The sequence below is a fragment of the Micromys minutus genome, assembly GCF_963924665.1.
Source record: "Micromys minutus genome assembly, chromosome: X".
Classification (NCBI taxonomy): domain Eukaryota; kingdom Metazoa; phylum Chordata; class Mammalia; order Rodentia; family Muridae; genus Micromys; species Micromys minutus.
The window spans coordinates 46,051,814-46,071,818 of record NC_137970.1 but is presented as its reverse complement, the minus strand read 5'-3'; the positions used below and the strand labels follow the sequence as shown (position 1 = coordinate 46,071,818).

At 36.5% G+C, this 20,005-nt stretch overlaps 1 protein-coding gene across 1 annotated transcript in view; it reads right to left on the bottom strand.

The window, feature by feature from the left end:
- Positions 1-213: 213 nt before the first annotated feature.
- The window catches only part of LOC308414908 (short coiled-coil protein-like), a gene marked incomplete at both ends in the record, with an annotated part of 103,581 nt that continues 83,789 nt past the window's right edge, over positions 214-20,005 (bottom strand). The window contains one exon of the mRNA XM_080910080.1: positions 214-425. Coding sequence (XP_080766206.1) covers positions 214-425 — 212 coding nt within the window. The remainder of the gene's footprint in view (positions 426-20,005) is intronic.

Genomic DNA, 20,005 nt, shown 5'->3' with positions numbered 1-20,005 from the left:
ACATGTATATAATACATTTGGGTGATTTTCCCCCATTATTCTCTCTTGTCATTTTCCTCCTCCAGTGTAGCCACTTCTTCTTTCTAACTAACATTCCTTCTATTTTCATGGGTTTATTTACAGGAGTGTGGGTATGAGGCACTATTTTCTGGAGCATGGGCAACTACACCACTAAAAAATAAATGTCTCTCTTCCCCTAACATCCATTAACGGTCAATAGCTCCTCAGGGAAGGGTTGAACTTCATAAGCTCCTCCCTATCCCATGAGGTAATGTTGGCAGGTCCAACCGGGTGAAGCTCTTGTGCAGAAAACCACAGTGGGTTCATGAGCGCAATGGTCATGTCATGTCCAGAAGCCTGCATTTCACAGTGCTCCTCCCCATTCTTGGCTCTTATTCTCTCTGCTCCTTCTTCTGCAATGTTCCCTGTGCCGTGGATGGAATGATATAGACGTCTCATTTACATTGGAGCATTCAAAAGTCACTTATTCTGCAGCAAAAGTCACTGTTCTATCTGAATATATTGCACATTTAGCACTAGTGTCCATATGAAAAAAGAATGTGATGGTGTGGGCCTATAATTTCAGCACTTAAGAGGGTGAGGTTACAGAATCTCTAATTTTAGACTAGCTCTGAGCTATATAACATGCTTAGGCAGTAAGGAAAGAAATGAAGGAGGAAGAGAGGGGAGAAGGAGGGAAGCAGGCAAATGGGTGTACTGCTTTTAGCTGTTTTGTATTCTGAAAATGTTCATACAGTTATCCTTTTAGCCCAAAAGCATCTTGAAAGTGTTTCCAGAGCATGTAATTTAGATTTTTGCATATAATTTCACCATTTTGTTACAAATACAATGCTGACTAAAAAAGAAGAAAAAAAATTTAAAGTATCTACTAGATCATCCAATATTAAAAGAAGGCTACTGAAGTTAATGCATTCTAACAATTACACCATTAAGACATGTCATTAGACAGTGTTATATGCTGAGTCATCTGGAATTGTTTTTTTAAATTGTGGATGTAAAACAACTAAGGAAAAAGTAGAAGTTCAGACCAGACTAGGCATTTAACATCCCTAACCATACAATTTCTCACAACAGAATCACTGAAAGGGAAGGGTGGGAGTGGCAGAAAAAAAATCCCATCCTTGAAGACAGATGTGTCAAGACAATAGTAAATTTCTACCTATGACCAGAAAGTTTGAAGGTCTTGTTATTTTGACTATGTGTAATGGCAGCAGGTGTACATGGAGGTTAACCCAATGGCTACTTACTTAATCTTGCTTGGTAGAAGCCAGGGGAGCCAAGGAATCATCAATCTAGATAACTTGAAATTTTCGTTCTTCCATCCTTCATCAATAATTAATGAATCTAGAAAGAAGTGGGTTACCTTAGTGGGAATAACAACTGTTTCTAGCTCCACCCATTTACCTATGAACTTCATAACTTCATTTTTCTAAACAAATGAATAATATTGTATTGCATAAATGTACCACATTTTCATTATCCATCCATTAATTGATGGACATCTAAACTGTTTTTATTTCCTGGCTATTGTGAATAGAGTAGTAATGAATGTGGATATGAAAGTATCACTGTAGTAGGATATAAAGTCATTTTGGGTGTATGCTAATGAGTGATATAGCTGGATCACGTGGTACATCTATTTTCAAATTTTAAGCAATCGCTACAATGATTTCTTCAGTGACTGTAGCAGTTTTCAGTCCCACCACCATTTAAAACGTGTTTTCCTTCCCCTGAATCCTCACCAATCTGTGCTGTCATTTATTTTATTGATCTTGGCCATTCAGACTAAGGTAAGATAATATCTCAAAGTAGTTTTAACTTACATTTCCTTGATGGCCAAAGGTGCTGAATATTTTTTAAAAAATCCTCAGCCATTTGTATTTTATTGTTTGAGAATTATGTTCAGCTCCTTGTCCCATTTTAACTGGCTTGTTTCTTTTCTTGATATTTAATTTTGAGCTATTTATACATTCTAGATAATAACTCCCTGTTTAATGTACATCTGGCAAAGATTATTCTAAGTCTTTAGGCTTCTTCTTCACTTAAGGGATGGTGTCCTTTACTCTACAGGAACGTTTTAGTTTCAAGGGGATCTATTTATTAATTGTTGGTCTTAATGCCTGTGCTATCAGGATTCTGTTCAGAAAGTCCTTCATGTGACACTGAATACAAGCATATGATTAGCTTTCTCTTCTATTAGATTCAGTCTTATGTTGGCATCTTTGATTTATTTGGGTTTTGTATAGAGCAAGAGACAATGATCAAGTTTCATATTTATTTCATATTTATTCAGATATCTAATTTTACCACCATTTGTTGAAAATGATGTATTGATGTCTTCTTTGCCAAAAATCAGGTTGGGTATATGAGTGTGGGTTTATATATGGGTCCCCTACATTATTCCATTGGAAAATGAATCTGTTTTAATACCAGTACCATGCTGTTTGTATTACTATCTCTGTAGTACAACTTGAAATATGAGGTAGTGATACCTCTGGTAGTTTTTTTCCCCTTGTTGTTTAGGTGTTTTGTTTTACCGGCACAGGGTTGGGCAATTGTGTGTTTGTGTGTGCGTGTGTGTGTGTGTGTGTGTGTGTGTGTGTGTGTGTGAAATTTAAGGTTGTTTTACTTTTCAATTTTTGTGAAGAATTGCATTGAATTTTTATGGGAACTGCATTGAATCTGTAGATTGCTTTTTGTAGTGTGGACATTTTCATGATATTAATTCTGACAACCCCTGATCATGTAAGGTATTTCCATCTTCTAGTATCTGCAACTTTTTTCAATGTCTTAATTTTTTTGTAGTGCAAGACTTTCATTTCCTTGGTTAGGTTTATTCCAAGATGTTTTTGATATTATTGTAGTGACCCCTACTCTTAAGTATGGAGAAACTGTAACAAAGAGATATCAAGTTACTTTAGCACATATTGGATAAATAGTTGGACCTGAATTTGCTTTCAGGCAGCCTTACCTTGGAATCTTTTCATCATAAACATTTCACTGGTATAGTTAGATGTTACTTGTTTTCTTTTCTACTTAAGAAAATTGCCATCAGGTGGAGAAATAGTCTCAGGAGAAAAATTAAGAGGAGCATGGATCCTCTGGGAACAAAGTAGCCTACAACTTTTAGAGTACTAACATCTGTGTTGATATATCTATATTATACTGACATATTATACTAAATTGCCCTTATAGTTTCATATATACAAATAATAAACATAAATTTAATGGTAACATGTATTCAATAGCCAACAACAATACCAAGCATAGTTTCCCAGGTTCATACATTTCATAAAAAGCAAGATTCAAGTAAAGAATAAAATTCAATTAAAGTACTGTCTCAGTTACTTTTTAATTACTGTAATAAAATACCAAGACCAAAAGAAACTTATTGAAGAAAGAGTTTATTTTGACTTCTGGTTCCAGAGACAGAGTCTATAATGGCTGAGAAGTTATGTCGTGGCAGCAGAAACAAGGAGCTGGATCATCACATACTTATCCACACACTGGAAGCAGAGAGAGAATGGGGGAAGAGAGCAAGCACAATAAGTAGGGTGAGGCTGTACATCTTCAAAGAATCCCCCTCCCACTGATATACTTCCTTTAACAAGGTTGCATCTCCTAAAGGTTTCCCAATCTCTCCCAAGCAGGGCTACCAAGTAAGGACAAAATGTTCAAATGCATGAGCCTTTGAGGGACATATTTTGTTCATTTAAATCAGCACAGGTTAGAGAAAATAAAACTCTTTGTTTCTGAAGCTGGAGGCTAAGTCTAGGACTTTGTCCATGTTAAGTAAATGTTCTACCACTATCACAGTATCAAGTGTAAAATAAAATTTTCAAGGTGTACTGTGTTCTTAAATAAAGAGATTTAATATAATAAATACTGTCCATCTTCTTATAGCCAACCTACAAATTAAAAACATACTAAAAATTCTAAGCATTTTGAGAGGACTTGTCTAAAGGAATAAATACTAAAGATCTGTAAGGATAATTTGAGAAAATCAGAGAGGAGTTAACCCAACAACACATTAAAATTCCATATAGAGCTACAAAAAGGGTGAAGAGACAGCTTAGACATTAAGAGCATATTCAGCTCTTACAGAGGACCTGAACTTGATTTCCAGCATCCATGTTAGTAAGCTTTTGATCAGGTACCTTTTCTGACCTCCAAGGTACCTGACTCACATAAACTTACACACACACACACACACACACACACACACACACACACACACACATTGTGTTTCTATGTATAGTATTTTTCTGGTTAAAACATTTATTTTCATAATTAAAATGTATTTAAATATATGTGAGGCATAGTAAAAATAAAATCTTTTTAAAGTTAGTTATTAAATATTGTAATATCATCAAAAAATTCAAATAGTTCACTAAAATCAAAATTTTTAAAAATCCAGAAATAAATTCCAAATGTAAATTTATGATGTTAAAGGACTCATTGCAAGTTACAAGGGAAAATAAATAAATATTGATACTAAATAATTATTTAGTAAATAAATAAATTTATAGTAATGTTTCACATCTATGCCACACAAAACTTTGGTATAACAATGGAAATCATAAGATAAACAAATCAATAAAAGCAGCAGAATAAAATGTAAGTGAGCATTTTTATAATCTCGGGGTACCAGAGGCCTTTTTGGGCAGGATATGAAATGCACAAACCATAATGAGAAGGCTGACAGATTTGACTACATAAAAATAGAATTTTTTCTATATAACAGAACATGTCATAAACAAGATTGAAAGACAAACAAAATTCTTAGAAAGAGCACATATGATGGACAATGTTTCTGTTTTTATCTCACAAACTATTAACAAGATATAAATATTCCAATGCAAAAGTAGACAAAAGACACAAATAGGAAAACCACTGAAGAAAAACACATGATTGGTAAAGCACTGAAATGCTGTTCAAAGTCACATGTTTAAAATTAGATACTCTCTGTATTTACATTTGGAATGTTATCCCCTTCGTCCATCCTGCTCCCTTCCCCCCAACCCCCCAATCCACTTGTCTCTACAAAGGAGCACTCACTCCTAATCACCCTCTCCAACTCATTGCCTTGGCATCCCCTACACTGAGAAAACACGCCCTCCCTACACCTAAGGCCTCTTCTCACATTGATGCCAGATACTGCTATCTTCAGCTACATATGCAACTGGAGCCATGGGTCTCTCAATGTGTGCTCAGTGGTTGGTGTTTTAGTCCATGGGAGCTGTGGTTGGTTTGGTTGGTTGGTAATAGTGTTTTCCCATGAGGTTGCAACCCATTCCAGCTCCTTCAGTCCGTTCTTTAGCACCTTCATTGGGGTCCTCATGCTCAGTCCAATGGTTGGTTGCAAGCATGCTCAGTTGTATCTGTATGACTCTGGCAGAGCCTCTGAGGAGGCATCTATATCAGATTCGTGCTAGTAAGCATTTCTTGGCATCAGCAATAGTGCTTGGTTTTGGTGGCTGCATATGGGGTGGATCCCCAGGTGAGGCAGCCTCTGAATGATCTTTCTTCAATCCCTGCTCCTCTATTTGACCTTGTATTTCCTCCCCTGAGAGTTTTGTTCTCTCTTCTAAGAAGGACTGAGGCGTCCACATTCTGGCCTTCCTTCTTTCTGAGCTTCATAAGGTCTGTGAAGCTCTGAATACCCAAGAAACAAATCAATGTCACTTTTAAGCAGAAAATTAAAAATAAACATAGAGATGGACTTTATCATTTTTTGGTTATAGAATATTTTAAGGTAGTCTGTCTTCTTGAACAGCTTTATGCTTCTAGATATAAATTACAGACTGTTTTAGCTAGGGTTTTCATGAACAATGCAACATTTATAAGGGCAACATTTAATTAGGTCTGGCTTACAGGTTCAGAGGTTCACTCCATTATCATCAAGGCAGGAACATAGCAACTCCAGGCAGACATGGTGTGGGTGAAGGAACTGGGTGTTCTACATCTTGGCAAACAGAAGAAGACTAGCTTTCAGGCAGCTAGAAGGAGGTCTCTCAAAGCCCACCCCCACATGATATACTTCCCCCCACAAGACCACACTTCTTAACAATGTCACTCCTTGGGCCAACCATTTATAGCACCACACAGAGTTTCAATATACCCCAAACCCAGTACTTTATTATTAATGTGCTACATGAGTATAATATGTTCACTTAAATGATGATCTAGTAAAAACTCTATTGCTAAAGTTCATACTTGAAAGAAATAAAAAGAAAGAACATGATTGCTCCAAGGTGTGGTGAGATTTACTGTAGATAAAAGAAAGAGCACAGACAGAAGCAGACACATCTGGGGGAGTCCAGAGTGAACATGACCCTGAGCCCTGTGAGGAGAGGCAGGAGCTGGAGAGGAGAGAACAAGAAGACCAGGAGACGATGCGGCCAGGAGGGTAAAGGGTAAAACAGGAGTGATGTAGCCAAAATGGCTGGAGTATATAGGAAAGAACTGCTTGGGGAAGGTCAACCCAGCCCCTGGACTGGAGAGTTAAAGGTAGGGGGCAGTGAATATCATACCCTTTAAGAGGCAGGGACTGAGGGATGCTAGAAGAACCTTGCAGCCAGGTCTACTTTGATATGTTTGGCACCTCAATTTTGGGACATTATAATATACTAGGCTTTCATGTTTTGTGTCCTTCAGTACAGTCCTAAAATCACCCATTTCTCCAAAAAGATATCAAGTATTTTATTTTTAAAGAATGGTATTGGATATCAAGATCTATATGCTTGGTTCACTGCTTTCAGACAGTCTCAGTTGACAGAACAAAGAAATACATTCATGAATAATAATGTGTTAATATACATTTTTCTATAACTGTCTCCACACTTACTCATCTGTATCAATATTGAGTTCGTACAGATGTCTCCAGCTTTAACGTACCACATGAATCATTTTAGTTCTCTCCTCTTGCTTATCTGTATATTTCTAACACCAGCAGTGGGAAATATAGTTGCCACCATAGGCTCTCCATGTAATTAATTGTTCTCTTCGACACACATGCATAACATCACCATAATTGATAACATGTAGCCCTATGGGAAATGGTTTATCTGCAATATTATGTACCTATGAACAGATCTTACATTACTCCTATAGATTCCATATGCTTCCAAATCTGTGGGGTCCTGACCTGTTCCTCCCACTAATTTCAGTGAAGTTGATGCAAGTACTTGTGCTACACTGAGGGTCTCTTTTCATAGCCTGCATTCCTTGACAGGACTCTTGACTATTTAGCTGACATCTGAGAACTGCACACAATACATTAGGATCTATTCCTTGTTCTGTACCACCCTATGGGGTTTTGCAAATATGTATTACCTAGCATTACATGGTTGCAGAGTTATTTTAATCTCCCAAAACATCTTTTTGCTTTATCTTTCATCTTCCAAGCCCTCTGAAGCACTAGGAACTATTAATCATTGTGTCTAAAATGGCCTCTTCTGTAAAATGTAATGTCCTTTAAATGGTACATTATGTAGTCTCCTCTGGTTGGCTTACTTCATTGCATTCAGGTTTTCTTCCATGTGTTTCCATAGATTGATATTCAATTATGTTTTAGCACTAAATACTGTCAATTCTTTGGGTGTACCAAAATTTATACACTCACCTAATAAGAGCCATTTTGGATGCTCCCTGGCTTGGGTGATTATGAATAATACTGCAATAATATATACAGATAGACACAGAAGTGCACTCAACAGGCGAACCCAGGAAGATCACCAGTTTGAAGCCAGCTTAGGTTACCTTTTAAAACCCTATAATTTTAAAAGTATGCAGGTGGTATAGCTGGGTTCTCGGGCAGTACTAGGTTCAGTTTTCTGAGGAACTGCCAGACTGATTTCCACATGGTTGTACCAGCTTGCAGTCCCACCAACAAGAAAGTTTCCATCCTTGCCAGCATCTGCTGTCACCTGAGTTTTTGACCTTAGCCATTCTGACTGGTGTGAGGTAGAATCTCAGGGTTGCTTTGATTTGCATTTTCCTGATGACTAGGGATGTTGAGCATTTTTTAGGTGCTTCTCAGCCATTTGGTATTCCTCAGTTGAGACTTCTTTGTTTAGCTCTGTACCCCATTTTTAAATAGGGTTATTTGATTCTCTAGAGTTTAACTTCTTGAGTTCTTTGTATATATTGGATATTAGCCCTAGTCACAAAAGAACACGCATAATATGCAGTCACTGATAAGTGGATATTAGCCCAAAATCTCGAAATACCCAAGATATAATTCACAGACCACATGAAGCTCAAGAAGAAAGAAAATCAAAGTGTGGATGCTTCAGTCCTACACTGATACTAAGCTTAGAATATCATTTTTGATCCAATCTTTATATTTTTATTATTCTTTTATATTCCAAAGGATCAGTAAAATCATGTTGCATATTGGAAATCTGTGTCTTTTTGGTGTTCCTAACTGCAATTTTATTGTGCATACTTGCTTTTTAAAAATTAACCTTTGTTTCATTAATTCTGCACATTATTTTTGTTCACAATTTCACTGATTTTCTGTACCAAGTTTGATGTTTCTTTTTTCTTCTTCATTTAAGCTTAAGTTACTATATTTTATCTTGTTTTCTAAACAGAAGCCCTGATTACTGATTTCAGCTTTTCTTTTGTAATATAGTCAATATATACTATTAATTTACCTTTGAAATTCTGTGCATCAGAAAAATGCGACAATCCAAATTTTCATTTCTATTTATATGAAAGCATTCTTAAATTTTCTCTTGAGATTTCATTGGTTGTGTTATTTAGAAATGTGTGCCTTAATCTCTAACTGTTTTGAGATTGTCTAGAATATTTCCATTTACATGACCTAATTCTACTGTATATTGAGAATATATTTTTAATATTTCTAGTTTTAACATTTGTTAAAATTGTTGTGACCCTTAAAATATACTGTATTGGTGAATGATCCTTCTGAGTTTTAGAAGAACATTATTCTTTTCTTGCTGCCTGAAGTACTCTGTAAATGTCAACTCTACCCAGTTGATTGATGATGTTCTTCAATTCTACTGATCTTTTGCCCATTTAATCTATCAATTATCAATAGTGGAGGTCTGTAGCTATAATAGTACATTTCCTGTTGATTTCTGCAGTAGTTAGTTTTACCTTATTTATTGTGACACTCAATAACACATATGCATTTTATAACTTCTTGGAAGACTTTAGTATCAGGTAGCGAGCTTCATCATCTCAGATAAGTTCCCTAGTTCTAAGGTTTTTTTTGATCAAGTTTATATATTCACTCCAAGTTTTACTGGTTAGTGTTAGCATGGTATATCTTTCTTTCAACTTTTACAATTTTTAAAGTTGGAAATTCTGGTATTAGCACTATTAGCAATCTTGATGTGATCTTTTACATAAAATTTACCTTTGAAATTATTTCTAAATACACAGTTCACTAGTGTTAAATCTGTTCATAATATTAAGAACACACCACCGCCATTTATTTTCAAACTCTTTTCATGACTCTGTACCCACCAGATTATAGCTCATTATTCCTGTCTCTCAAATTTCTGTTAGTCTCCATTTTGTCTCTGGATTTACTGATTATACGTGTCTCATGAAGATAGAATCATACCATGTTCATCCACGTTATGGCATATATCAAAACTTAATTTATACAACTGAAAATGTTCATAGTGTATATTTATTATAATGTACCTATCCATTTACATATTGTTAAGCAATTGAGTTGTTTGCTAATTTGGGCTTTTAAAATTACTGTTGTTAGTGAGTAGCCTTTTTTAGCACCCAAAGCCATGTTGATATCTATGGTCCATACTGCTGCAGAGTATGCCTTGGTCTTTGGTCCTATTGCAGCAGGGGTCTCTGTTGATGTCTGTGGCCCATGTTAACACTGAAAACCATGCAGACATCAGTGGTCTGCACTGCCACCTGAGGCCATGTGATGTCCTTGGCCTATGCTGCCTATGTTGATATCTGTTGTATGTGCACCAGCAGAGACTGTGCTGAAGTCCAGGGCTCATAGTGATGCTAGAACCTATGTGGGGATCCATGATCTGTGCTCCTGATGACTGTAAAAAAAAAAAAAGAAGATAATTTTGCTGTGGTATTGTTGACTGAAAACTCAAAGTTGATAAAGAGGGACATAGAGAAGGTCTATGTGACAACTCCTCACCACCTCCCCAAAATAACAGCCCAGACCGAAAGCCATAGAAGAGAACTCTTAAAAATTGTGATAAGGATGCTAAAGTATAGCTCTCTACAATTGATGGCTTCTTGTAGGAGTGCTGATAGGGGAAGATTCAGTTTGAGGGTACTTGGTGTTCATGATGTGAAATAACCAAATAATAAAAATGTTATAAAAATAATTTTACTATGAGTTTTGGTATACACATATCTTGAGCCTCTGCTTCCAATTCTTTTGAGTATACTTGGTAATAGAAAGTAGGATAATGTAGTAATTCTATGTTTAGAAATCATGAAATTACGTTCCACAGTATTTATATTATTTTATATCTCCACTATTAATGCACAAGAGTTCCATTTTCTCCCACATCCTAGCCAATGCTTGTTATGTCCTGTTGTTTCTTCTTTTTATAAATAAAAATGAAAAGTTTCATTTAATGAGGTATTGTTAGTAAGTAGTACAATCTCAGCTACTTCACAAAGCACTAAATATAAAGTGAAAGAACAACATTATGCAAGAAAAGCCTAAGCAATTCCACTTCTAGTGATCAATCTGAAAATCATCACTAATGAGAGTATCAAAATTATAGTCATATAATAGGGTACAATGAGAAAAACAAAATAATTATGTCTGTGATAAACTTGCCAAAAGCAATGTTTTGAATATAATAATAATGATAAATCAGAATATTCTGACTCTAAGACATTCTACCTTCAATGATTCCAGGTCAGGAGATCAACAAAAGACTGAAGAACAGTGCAGACTAATGAAGTCTAAGGGACATATTACTAACAGAGTCTAAGCAATCCATGCATATATTTGGGATCTTTTTCTTATAAAGGACATTCTAGATAAGGAACCAGACTTGGAAAAGAGTCTAAAGGTTAAATGATAGAAAAATGTTACAATTTGCTTTCTAATTATAAATGCTGTGCTGTCGCGCAGAAAGTTCTGACTTGTAGAAAATGCACACTAAAGTAATTAGAGATGGTGGCATATGTCAGCAATTTGGTTTGGAGAGCAAAAGTTGTTTGTACTAGACTGTGGAACTTTTTCACTGACTTAAAGTCCATTTCTAAAAGCTAGTCAATGATAAATAAATAAGAACAAATAAACAAAGAGAAAAGGTCAAAATTCTTAGGAAAATGTTTTTCATGAGCAGACAACAATGAATTATTCGTTAAAAGTATACTCCTAGGCAGACTTGAGTGATGGCTCTTTATTTAACAGTACTGGATGTTCTTCCAGAGGATCCAGGTTCAGTTTCTGGTACCACATGGTGGCTAATAATTGTAACTCCAGTTCCAGGGAGTCTGGCACCCTCTCTAGTCTCAGTGGATACCACAGACATGTAGTACACAGACATATATGCAGGCAAAATACACATCATACACACAGATAAAAATAAATTTAACTTTTAAAAATTATAATTCTAAACATTTTAAATTAAATGCATAGAAAGAGTATATAGTTAAAAAACATACTAAACCTGACATCAATAACATGCCAAATGACACTTCTTTTTATCTTCATGTATATATTGGTATGTGTTCATAATTCCAGCTACCCAGGAGGCAATAGAATTATGACTTCATGTCCATCCTAATGGATTGTATGGCAGAACATAGGGGTAGGAAGGAGGGATAACCAACACTAATAATGTTTTAAAGAGCCATATGGAACCCTACTATTATATAAATTTCCTTAAATGTATACATATATTTATTTAAATATAAGCATGTGTGCATTCATATGTAAGAGTTTAATGCATATGTAGGAGATTGTACTTCTCCCAGGTTGGCATATCTAAAGCTAAGTAACATATGTGTAATATCCCCTTTTGTCTTGTTAGTGAGAGTTTTTCTGGAGACCCTAAAGACAACATAGAATTTTGCTTTTGCTCTTGGTTGCCCACTAGAACTTGACTGTAAGACCCTTTGGCTAAAGACACTACATACTTTGGTCACAGGCCATGAAGAAATTAACTTGCTACTGACTAGGAAGCTTCCTTCCTGCTGGCTAGTTTTCATAGAAATAGAAGGTATTGCATAGGATTCTGGGAAAAATATTAATCGCCTTATCCAGCTGCGAATGTTGAAAATCACAATGACCAGTGTGAGAAGATCTACCTATAAGTTCAATGGTAGCAAGAACTTCATGATTGTAACCAACCACTTTCTCATTAATTTTATGGCCTGCTCTACAGGAAGAAATACATACCTGGTACTGTAAATCTGGGTAAAACTCCAGGGTTGGGAGCTCACAGCCTCAGAGATAAACTTATTACTATTATTTTGCTAAATGGACATAGTATAAATCAGTGTTCTAAATTTATATCTCTATGCACATAGATTATCCCAACATTCAGACCTCAACAGAAAGGTTTCTTTGAGCAGTGGATGGTGGTTAACATAGATATTCACAACCAGCTAAAATGCAGAGAAAAATATCTATGTGGTGCTCAGTCATAAAGGAACATCTGTATCTCCCTTTCTCCTCAAGTCTCAGGGAGAATGGTAGAAAAGGAGTATAGAGGTTTTAAAAACCAGAGATCTGGGAAGGTTAGTGTGACATAATGTCTCCTGGCCATAACAGGACTGCTTCCCTGTGCAATCACAGCAACTGCGCTTGACTGCATAAAATCAAGACAGACAACATTCTAGCACCAAAAGGGGAGAAGCTCACTAATCCATACCCCTAACTGACGAGTTATGGACAGCTCATAGTTTTCTGGAGAGAGACACTCAGTTTTCTCTAAGAGATGAGGCCACTGATTGACCAAATAAATCCCAGTAGATCACTCCACACCCAGTGACGTATAAATAGCACAGAGCTCAGTGAGTTATTTTTAAAATGTATGTCACAAAGTTGGGAAGTAAAGTATGTGAGGGTGGACCCAGGAGGAAACTTTCTTTTTCTTTTACATAATTAAACAAATAATTATGAAGTAGTATCTTATTGTGTTTGTTAACTTTTTTTTTGAGTGGTTGCTGAAATAGGATCTCTACATGTGCTTTTATGGTCATTTATGTATCTTCTTCAGAGAAATGTTTACTGACGTTCATCATTCATTTTCAAATTGGATATTACTTTTGTTAAGTTGTAGAATTTCTTTTTATGTTCTACCTATTGACTCCTATCAGATATATAGATTTGGGGATATTTCCTTTCATTTTGTTGTTGGTATTCTTTTCATAACTTTAAATTTACAATGGGGATGGTTACATGCTACTGTAGTACCAGTACTGAGAAGGCTGAAGCAAGATAATTGCATGTTTCCAGCCAGCCTGAAATATGCAACAAGAATCTCAGAATAAGGGCTTTAAATTTGAGAAAGTCTTGTCTATTTGTTCTTTTGTTGTTAGGCATTTGGTGTTATGCGTAGATCATTGCCAAATCCCATTTCATGAAGAGTTTCTCTTACGTTTTGTATCAGTTTCATAGTTTTAGATTTTATGTTAGTTCTCTGATTCATTTCAAGTTAATTTTTTGTTTAGAATCTAGTAGGATACAGGTCCCTTTGACTGTGTGTATCTAGTTTTATCCTCATTGAATATACACTTTGCTTGCTTCTATATGTCAGTGTCTAGAACACACAGCAGCAGTCAATAAATAATCATTGAATGGCTTAATAATACATTTGTATACCTAGAAGTGTCTGGTATATAATACACATGAGATGAATTCTCCAGCATCCTTTTCAAAATCCTGCTTTAATTTGCTTAACATGATAAAAGCCACATACAAAAAAACTCAGTGCTGAAAGACTGAGTTTCATCTTACTCAAAAATTAAATGTTGGTCACATATGCAAGAGTTTATTTCTGGGCTCTTTATTCGATTCCATTGATCTATATGTCTATTGGTATGCTAATAGCAAACTATTTGGATTACTATAGGTTTGAAGTTTCCAGATCAAAAAGTGTTAGTCTTCCAACCCTTCTTTTTTATTTCTTTTTTTGTCTCAGGAGTGTTTTGTATAGTTGGAGTCCATTAAGATTTCATGGGAATCATAAAATGAGTTTTCTCTTTCTATAAAACAAATAACAAGGCAAAGAGGCATTTTTGACATTGAATCTATGGAAAGCTTTGCATATTATTGTCATCTTAATATTAAGTCTTTTGATCACAAGTTGCCCTTCAATTTATTGATGTTCTCTTTCATTTCTTTCAGCAGCGTTTCATAATCTTCAGCATACAAGTTTTTTCTTCCATGGTTATATTTATTCCTTTTGATGCTACTGTAAATAGAATTCCTTAATTTCTTTTCTGGGTGGTTTATTACTGTGATTGTTCATTGCTATAAGATACAAATCCTTTCTACATTTGATTTTCCATTCTGCAGTTTTGCTGAATATAATCAGTTGTTTCTGACATTTCTAGTATTTTCTACATATCAGATCATGTCATCTGTGAACAGAGATATTTTTACTCCTTCCTTACCATTTGGATGCCTTTTATTCCCATTTCTTGCCAAACAATCTGGCTAGAACATGCAATATTATGTTAATTAGAAATGGTGAAAACAATCATCATTGTCTTGTTCCTGATTTTTGAAGAAAAAAAATCAGTCTTTCACTTGAATATGATGTTAGTTGTGAGTTTTTCATACATAGCTTTTATAATCTTGAAAAAAGAGAAGGGGAAGTAGAGGTTGAAAGAAGAAGGTGAGCTTTATTGTGCACATTTTATATTCCAGATAATATTCTATATGTGTTAATGCATTGTCAAGTCATTCAAAAACACTGATTGACCTATGTGGTAGGTACTCTGATACAACTGAGACAAAATTTTTTACCTTTCTACCTTGGCAACTACAGTTCACTAAGTGAAACATACATGTATTTGGATTAATAATAATAATAATAATAATAATAATAATAATAATAATAATAATAATAATATAGATGGGCTATTTTCTGACAAATCTCTCAAGAATGAAGGGTAAATTAGCACAGTCCTTATTTTTTTAATTAGTTTTAGAAAGACTTCTCTGAGAAAGTTTTTTCAAGTTGAGACTTAAAAGAAGACAAGCGAGCTGATTATATTTGAGAGACAAAGATTCCAAACAGAGGAAGCAACAACGTTCTCAAGGTGAGAAATGACAAGTTTTGTGAACACAAAGGAGGACAGCTTGGCTATAAGGAAGGAGTGATAAGGGACCTGTATGATGTGAGGTGTGAAGATTAAGAATACAAAGGGCATTGAAAGAGCATGGCAATGAATTTAGATTTAATTTCCTGGGGGAGGGAAAGTCATCACAGGGCATGAAATACAAGAGATCTAAGTCATATGTACAAAAAATAACTGCAGCTGTGGTCTGGGAGGAGGTGACTAAGATGGTAACTAAGCACTGGGAATGGGAGTGGGGCTGATAATGGAAATGTTCTGTGATGATGGCAGTGATGTTTTCTAAACTATCTATGTGTGTCAAAACTCATCAAAATACACTGTCAAATCATGCCACCAAACATCAAGTGCTACTATTGAATGGATTTGTTTTTTGCACATAAATTGTGCTTCAATAAGGTTAACATTTTACTTTCTTGTTGTTTCACAGGGAGTGGGTGGTAAGGGACAAGAGTAGCAGAAATGTTTATTGTAGGTACTTTAACAATAGTCATTAACATCATATTTGCTTGTTAAGTGCAACTTTACTGTACATTGTCTTCATCTTCTAGTTGGAGAAACAAACTCAGATCAGCAGAGTAACTCTTTTAGCATCACACAACTTTGAAGTGGCAGAGGTCAGGCTAGAAATTAGTACGCTCCCCCCACACAATCTGTATATTCCAACTGACACCTCAGATCCAAAGAATGAGAGTCCAAGGACTAGATAAGATTACCTTTGACACAGTAGTTTGAGCACTGTCTACCCATTCAGTTGATATATATGCCATATGATCTCACTTTTTGAATAAAGTATCCTATGTAACTTCTGATCCCAAGCCCTCGCCTATTTTTTTAAGCCAAGTCTTCAAGAGGACCCAAGGAGACAGAGAAAAGTGGTGTCTTCCAGATCTCTTCCATGTAACTCAAACAGATTTAATTTCTGTGATTTTTTTTTTGTGGACTTTTAGGAATGTCTGTATTGTGGTAACGAAGTCAGAGAAGGACAAAAAAGAATTATAGTTTGCCATATTCTCCTCTCTACTGACCTCATGACTTTACCTAATATGACTAAACGTAAATCGCCATGGCGTGTCTGCACCAATATCTCCCTAAGGGAAGATCTGAAATGTAGGGTGTGAGTGACGGTTATAGCCAAGACTCTTTTGAAAGTGGTGTAGGACAAGCAAAAAAACACAGGAGTGCACGTGACACTAATAACAAAAATGTCAGCAAAGTTATTAGTTATTGGTCCGGTACAGATGAACAATAGTCTCCAATAGAGAAACAATGAAAGTCCTCATTGATACTTTGAAGAATTTACCTAAGTCATCTGATTAGTTATAGCCAGTTCATTCACAAGTCTGTGAAGATGGCAGGCGGGATACATTCCCCATCTGGATCTCATGAACTGAATTAGGAGGAATTATTCCCTAAAGAGATGCTGTGTCAGAAATAAAAAGCATATGACCATTCAGGGCTGAATTCCTCCTTTCTGCAGATGTCTTAGATACCTCCTCCTATAAGAAATGATCTCACACTTAGAATTTGGATAAAAAACAAGTAGAGCACCAAACATAGGGCACTGAAATAAGGTGACCAAAAAACAGAGAAAACAGAATAAACTGAAATGGTAGGCTTAGAAGTCACCTAAAAGCATCCCAAGAAACCACAACCAGATGGTGATCACTGAGGGCAGGAAAACATCAAGGACAGAAAAATCAAAAATAAAAGCTGAAAGTAGATAGAAGATGAGGTCTAAACTCAAGAGGAGAGAAAAGAGATCAAGCAAGATGAGGTAGAGACAGCAGTGTAATTACAACACTCAGGAGGTTGGGACCGGAGGATGATTGAGAGTTCAAATTCACCCAAGACTACATGGGTCTGAGCAAGAGAATGAGGCTTATTCTCATTCTCAAAGACAATGACATAATGCAATGAGTAACATGATTGGAAATCAGATGGATTGGAAGCCAAAATAGGAGGGCCACAAGTTCTAGGCCAGCTTCAGTTATAATGATTCTTTCCTGCTACTTGCTGGCTGCAACACTTGGGAGGGTGGAGTCCAGCACCTGACCTACGCAGCGCTGCAGAGATGGCCCTGGTGGCATAGGTGTAGGAGAGCTAACCCTAAGGGTGTGAACACAGAAGAGCCAGTCCTGTTCCTTGCTGGCTGCCACGAGCAGGAGAACAGACTGGAGAGGAAGCCACACCTGTCTCCCTGGAAAAGCCATAGAACTTGCCCTGGTGCTTCAAAGGCAGGAGAGATGGAAGGCTGACAAAGTCCTTTACCACCCAGGCTTAGATCCAGGGCTTTGAGTTGGCCCACCCCCAAATCTACCCCATCTATAAACTGCTAGAGCATGTGAAGGGGCCGGTCCTGCAGAACCAAAGCTTCAGGGAGTCTTCATGACACAGGGCAACAACGGGATATACCAGAGGAATCCTGGTGAGGATCCTGTCTTGATAGTGTAGCAGAAGCCAGAGGCCTCAAACAAGACCAAAAAGTTATTGCAAAGACCTGTAAACAAAAGCTTATACTGTGTGACACACTGCAGCTTCCACGGGAGATACTTGTTGCTGTTATTTGTGGACATTTTTGTTTTCTTTTGTGGCTGCGGGGAGGTTCCAAGGGGTCGAAGGCAGGCATTGAGAGATGGGGAGGTGAGTGGGATTGCACTGCGTGATGTGAAATTCACAGAGAATCAATAAAACTTTTAAAAGAAGATTGTCTAAACTGGTTCAAAACTAAATGTAAGGTCTTCTTTTGTGCGGTGCCTACTCCAGGGCATGAAAGCAGATATGATAACTTCAATGTACTGGATAGTGTGATATAATATTTTAAAATCATCTGAATCTCAAAATAGACAATGGTTCTTGTAATATCAAAACGTTTCCAGATTTTAATATCATAATACCCTTATTAAACTTACAGAACAGGATTTGCTTTTTCAATAAATGGCTACTTGGGAAACCATCTTGGGCTCTAAATAAATTTCTAAGCTGATACCTGAGAGACTGGTGCATTTACTAACATATTCCATATGAAATAGAAACTGAAGGCAGGACTAAGAAATTTCTGGCCAAAACTCAATATTGAAAGTCTAACACGGGCTCGAGAGATGACTCAGTGGTTAAGAGAACAGACTGTTCTTCCAGAGGTCCTGAGTTCAAATCTCAGCAACCACAAGGTGGCTCACAACCATCAGTAATGAGATATGATGCCCTCTTCTGGTGTGTCTGAAGACAGCTACAGTACTCATATACATTATATATATATATATATATATATATATATATATATATATATATATATATATATATATATGAAAAAGGAAAGTCTAACATGGAAAGGTACAACATCAATCATAGTCTCAAGCATTGCTGTTAATGTGAGAAAAATAAACCATGTTAGATAAAGAATTAACATTTGTCAATACAGATTATAAAAGAGTTGAAGAACTAAACCAATGACCAATGGATGGCCAAACAGTACAGGGACTGGGTCTGTCGGTATGATTCCCGACACTAGGAGACCACATGGGAAGAGCTAAGCCAAAACTAATTGATGGAATCCTGGATTATGATGATTGTCACTTGGAACCTGAAATTATGGAGGAAGATGCTGCCACTGCCAGAAATTCTCCTGGAAGGAGAAACAGGGGCAGGGCAAAAACACCTAGTTCTGACTTCTTTTTCTACTACATCTCCAACTAATATTTCCTGGTAGCCAAAGACAGTTGTTAAAGGCACTTTACCTACATGATTTACAGGCAGAGCATGGGGTGAAGCTAGGGCATATAAGCAATGTCCATGGAGCATCCACACTTATACATTTATTATTAGAATCTTTATGCTCAGTAACTCTGAACTTTTCTCTTTGTTGACCAGGTTAATAGTTGCTTCTCCTTCTCCTCCTCCTCATCCTCATTCTCCTCCTCCTCCTCCTCCTCCTCCTCTTTTCTCCCCTTCCCCTCCCACTTCCTCTTCTCCTTCTTACTCCTTCTTCTCTTCCTTCTCCTCCTCCTCCTGCTCCTCCTTTTTCTTCTTCTTTTGATCTAGACTAATAGACTGGAACCCACTGTGATCAGCAAAATTCCTTTAACCTCTTCTTCAAACCTTTTGCCAACCTCTTGCCAAAGCTACGGTCCCGGTTGTCCCTTAGCAGCATACCATTGCTTTTTTTTTTGGTATCATATACTTTAGTAGTGCAACACAGGTATCATTTTTAAACTCTTGCTTGTGAGTCTCATATGCTCTTGGGTATCAGCCTCACCACTTTTTCATTGCTACAGTCTACCAAAACCACAGTCACACTCCCTCATCTCACTCATACTCTGTCCAGCTCCTCTTGATTAAAGACTTGGGAAATTATCTTGTGATCTTTCCACACATAGCACAAAGCTCTAAATCAACTGAAAATACAAATTAGTAAATTGTATTTTCACCCATAAAAAACCCTAAAAAAACAGGAAAGACAGCCTCCTGACTGCTTAGTTTTGTGGCACTGTAGTCTCACGTAAGGACCAAAATATGGCCACCTGTTTTCTCTGCCGTGGAAGCCATGGTGGCACTCTATGCATGTTCTCTTAAGGTGATTGCCCTTGCAGTTGTAACAGCCACATATAAACCATAAGTTATGAGAAAGTTGCTTATTGGGCATGGTAGAAAATACAGGGGCAGGATTACATTATTTATATAAAAG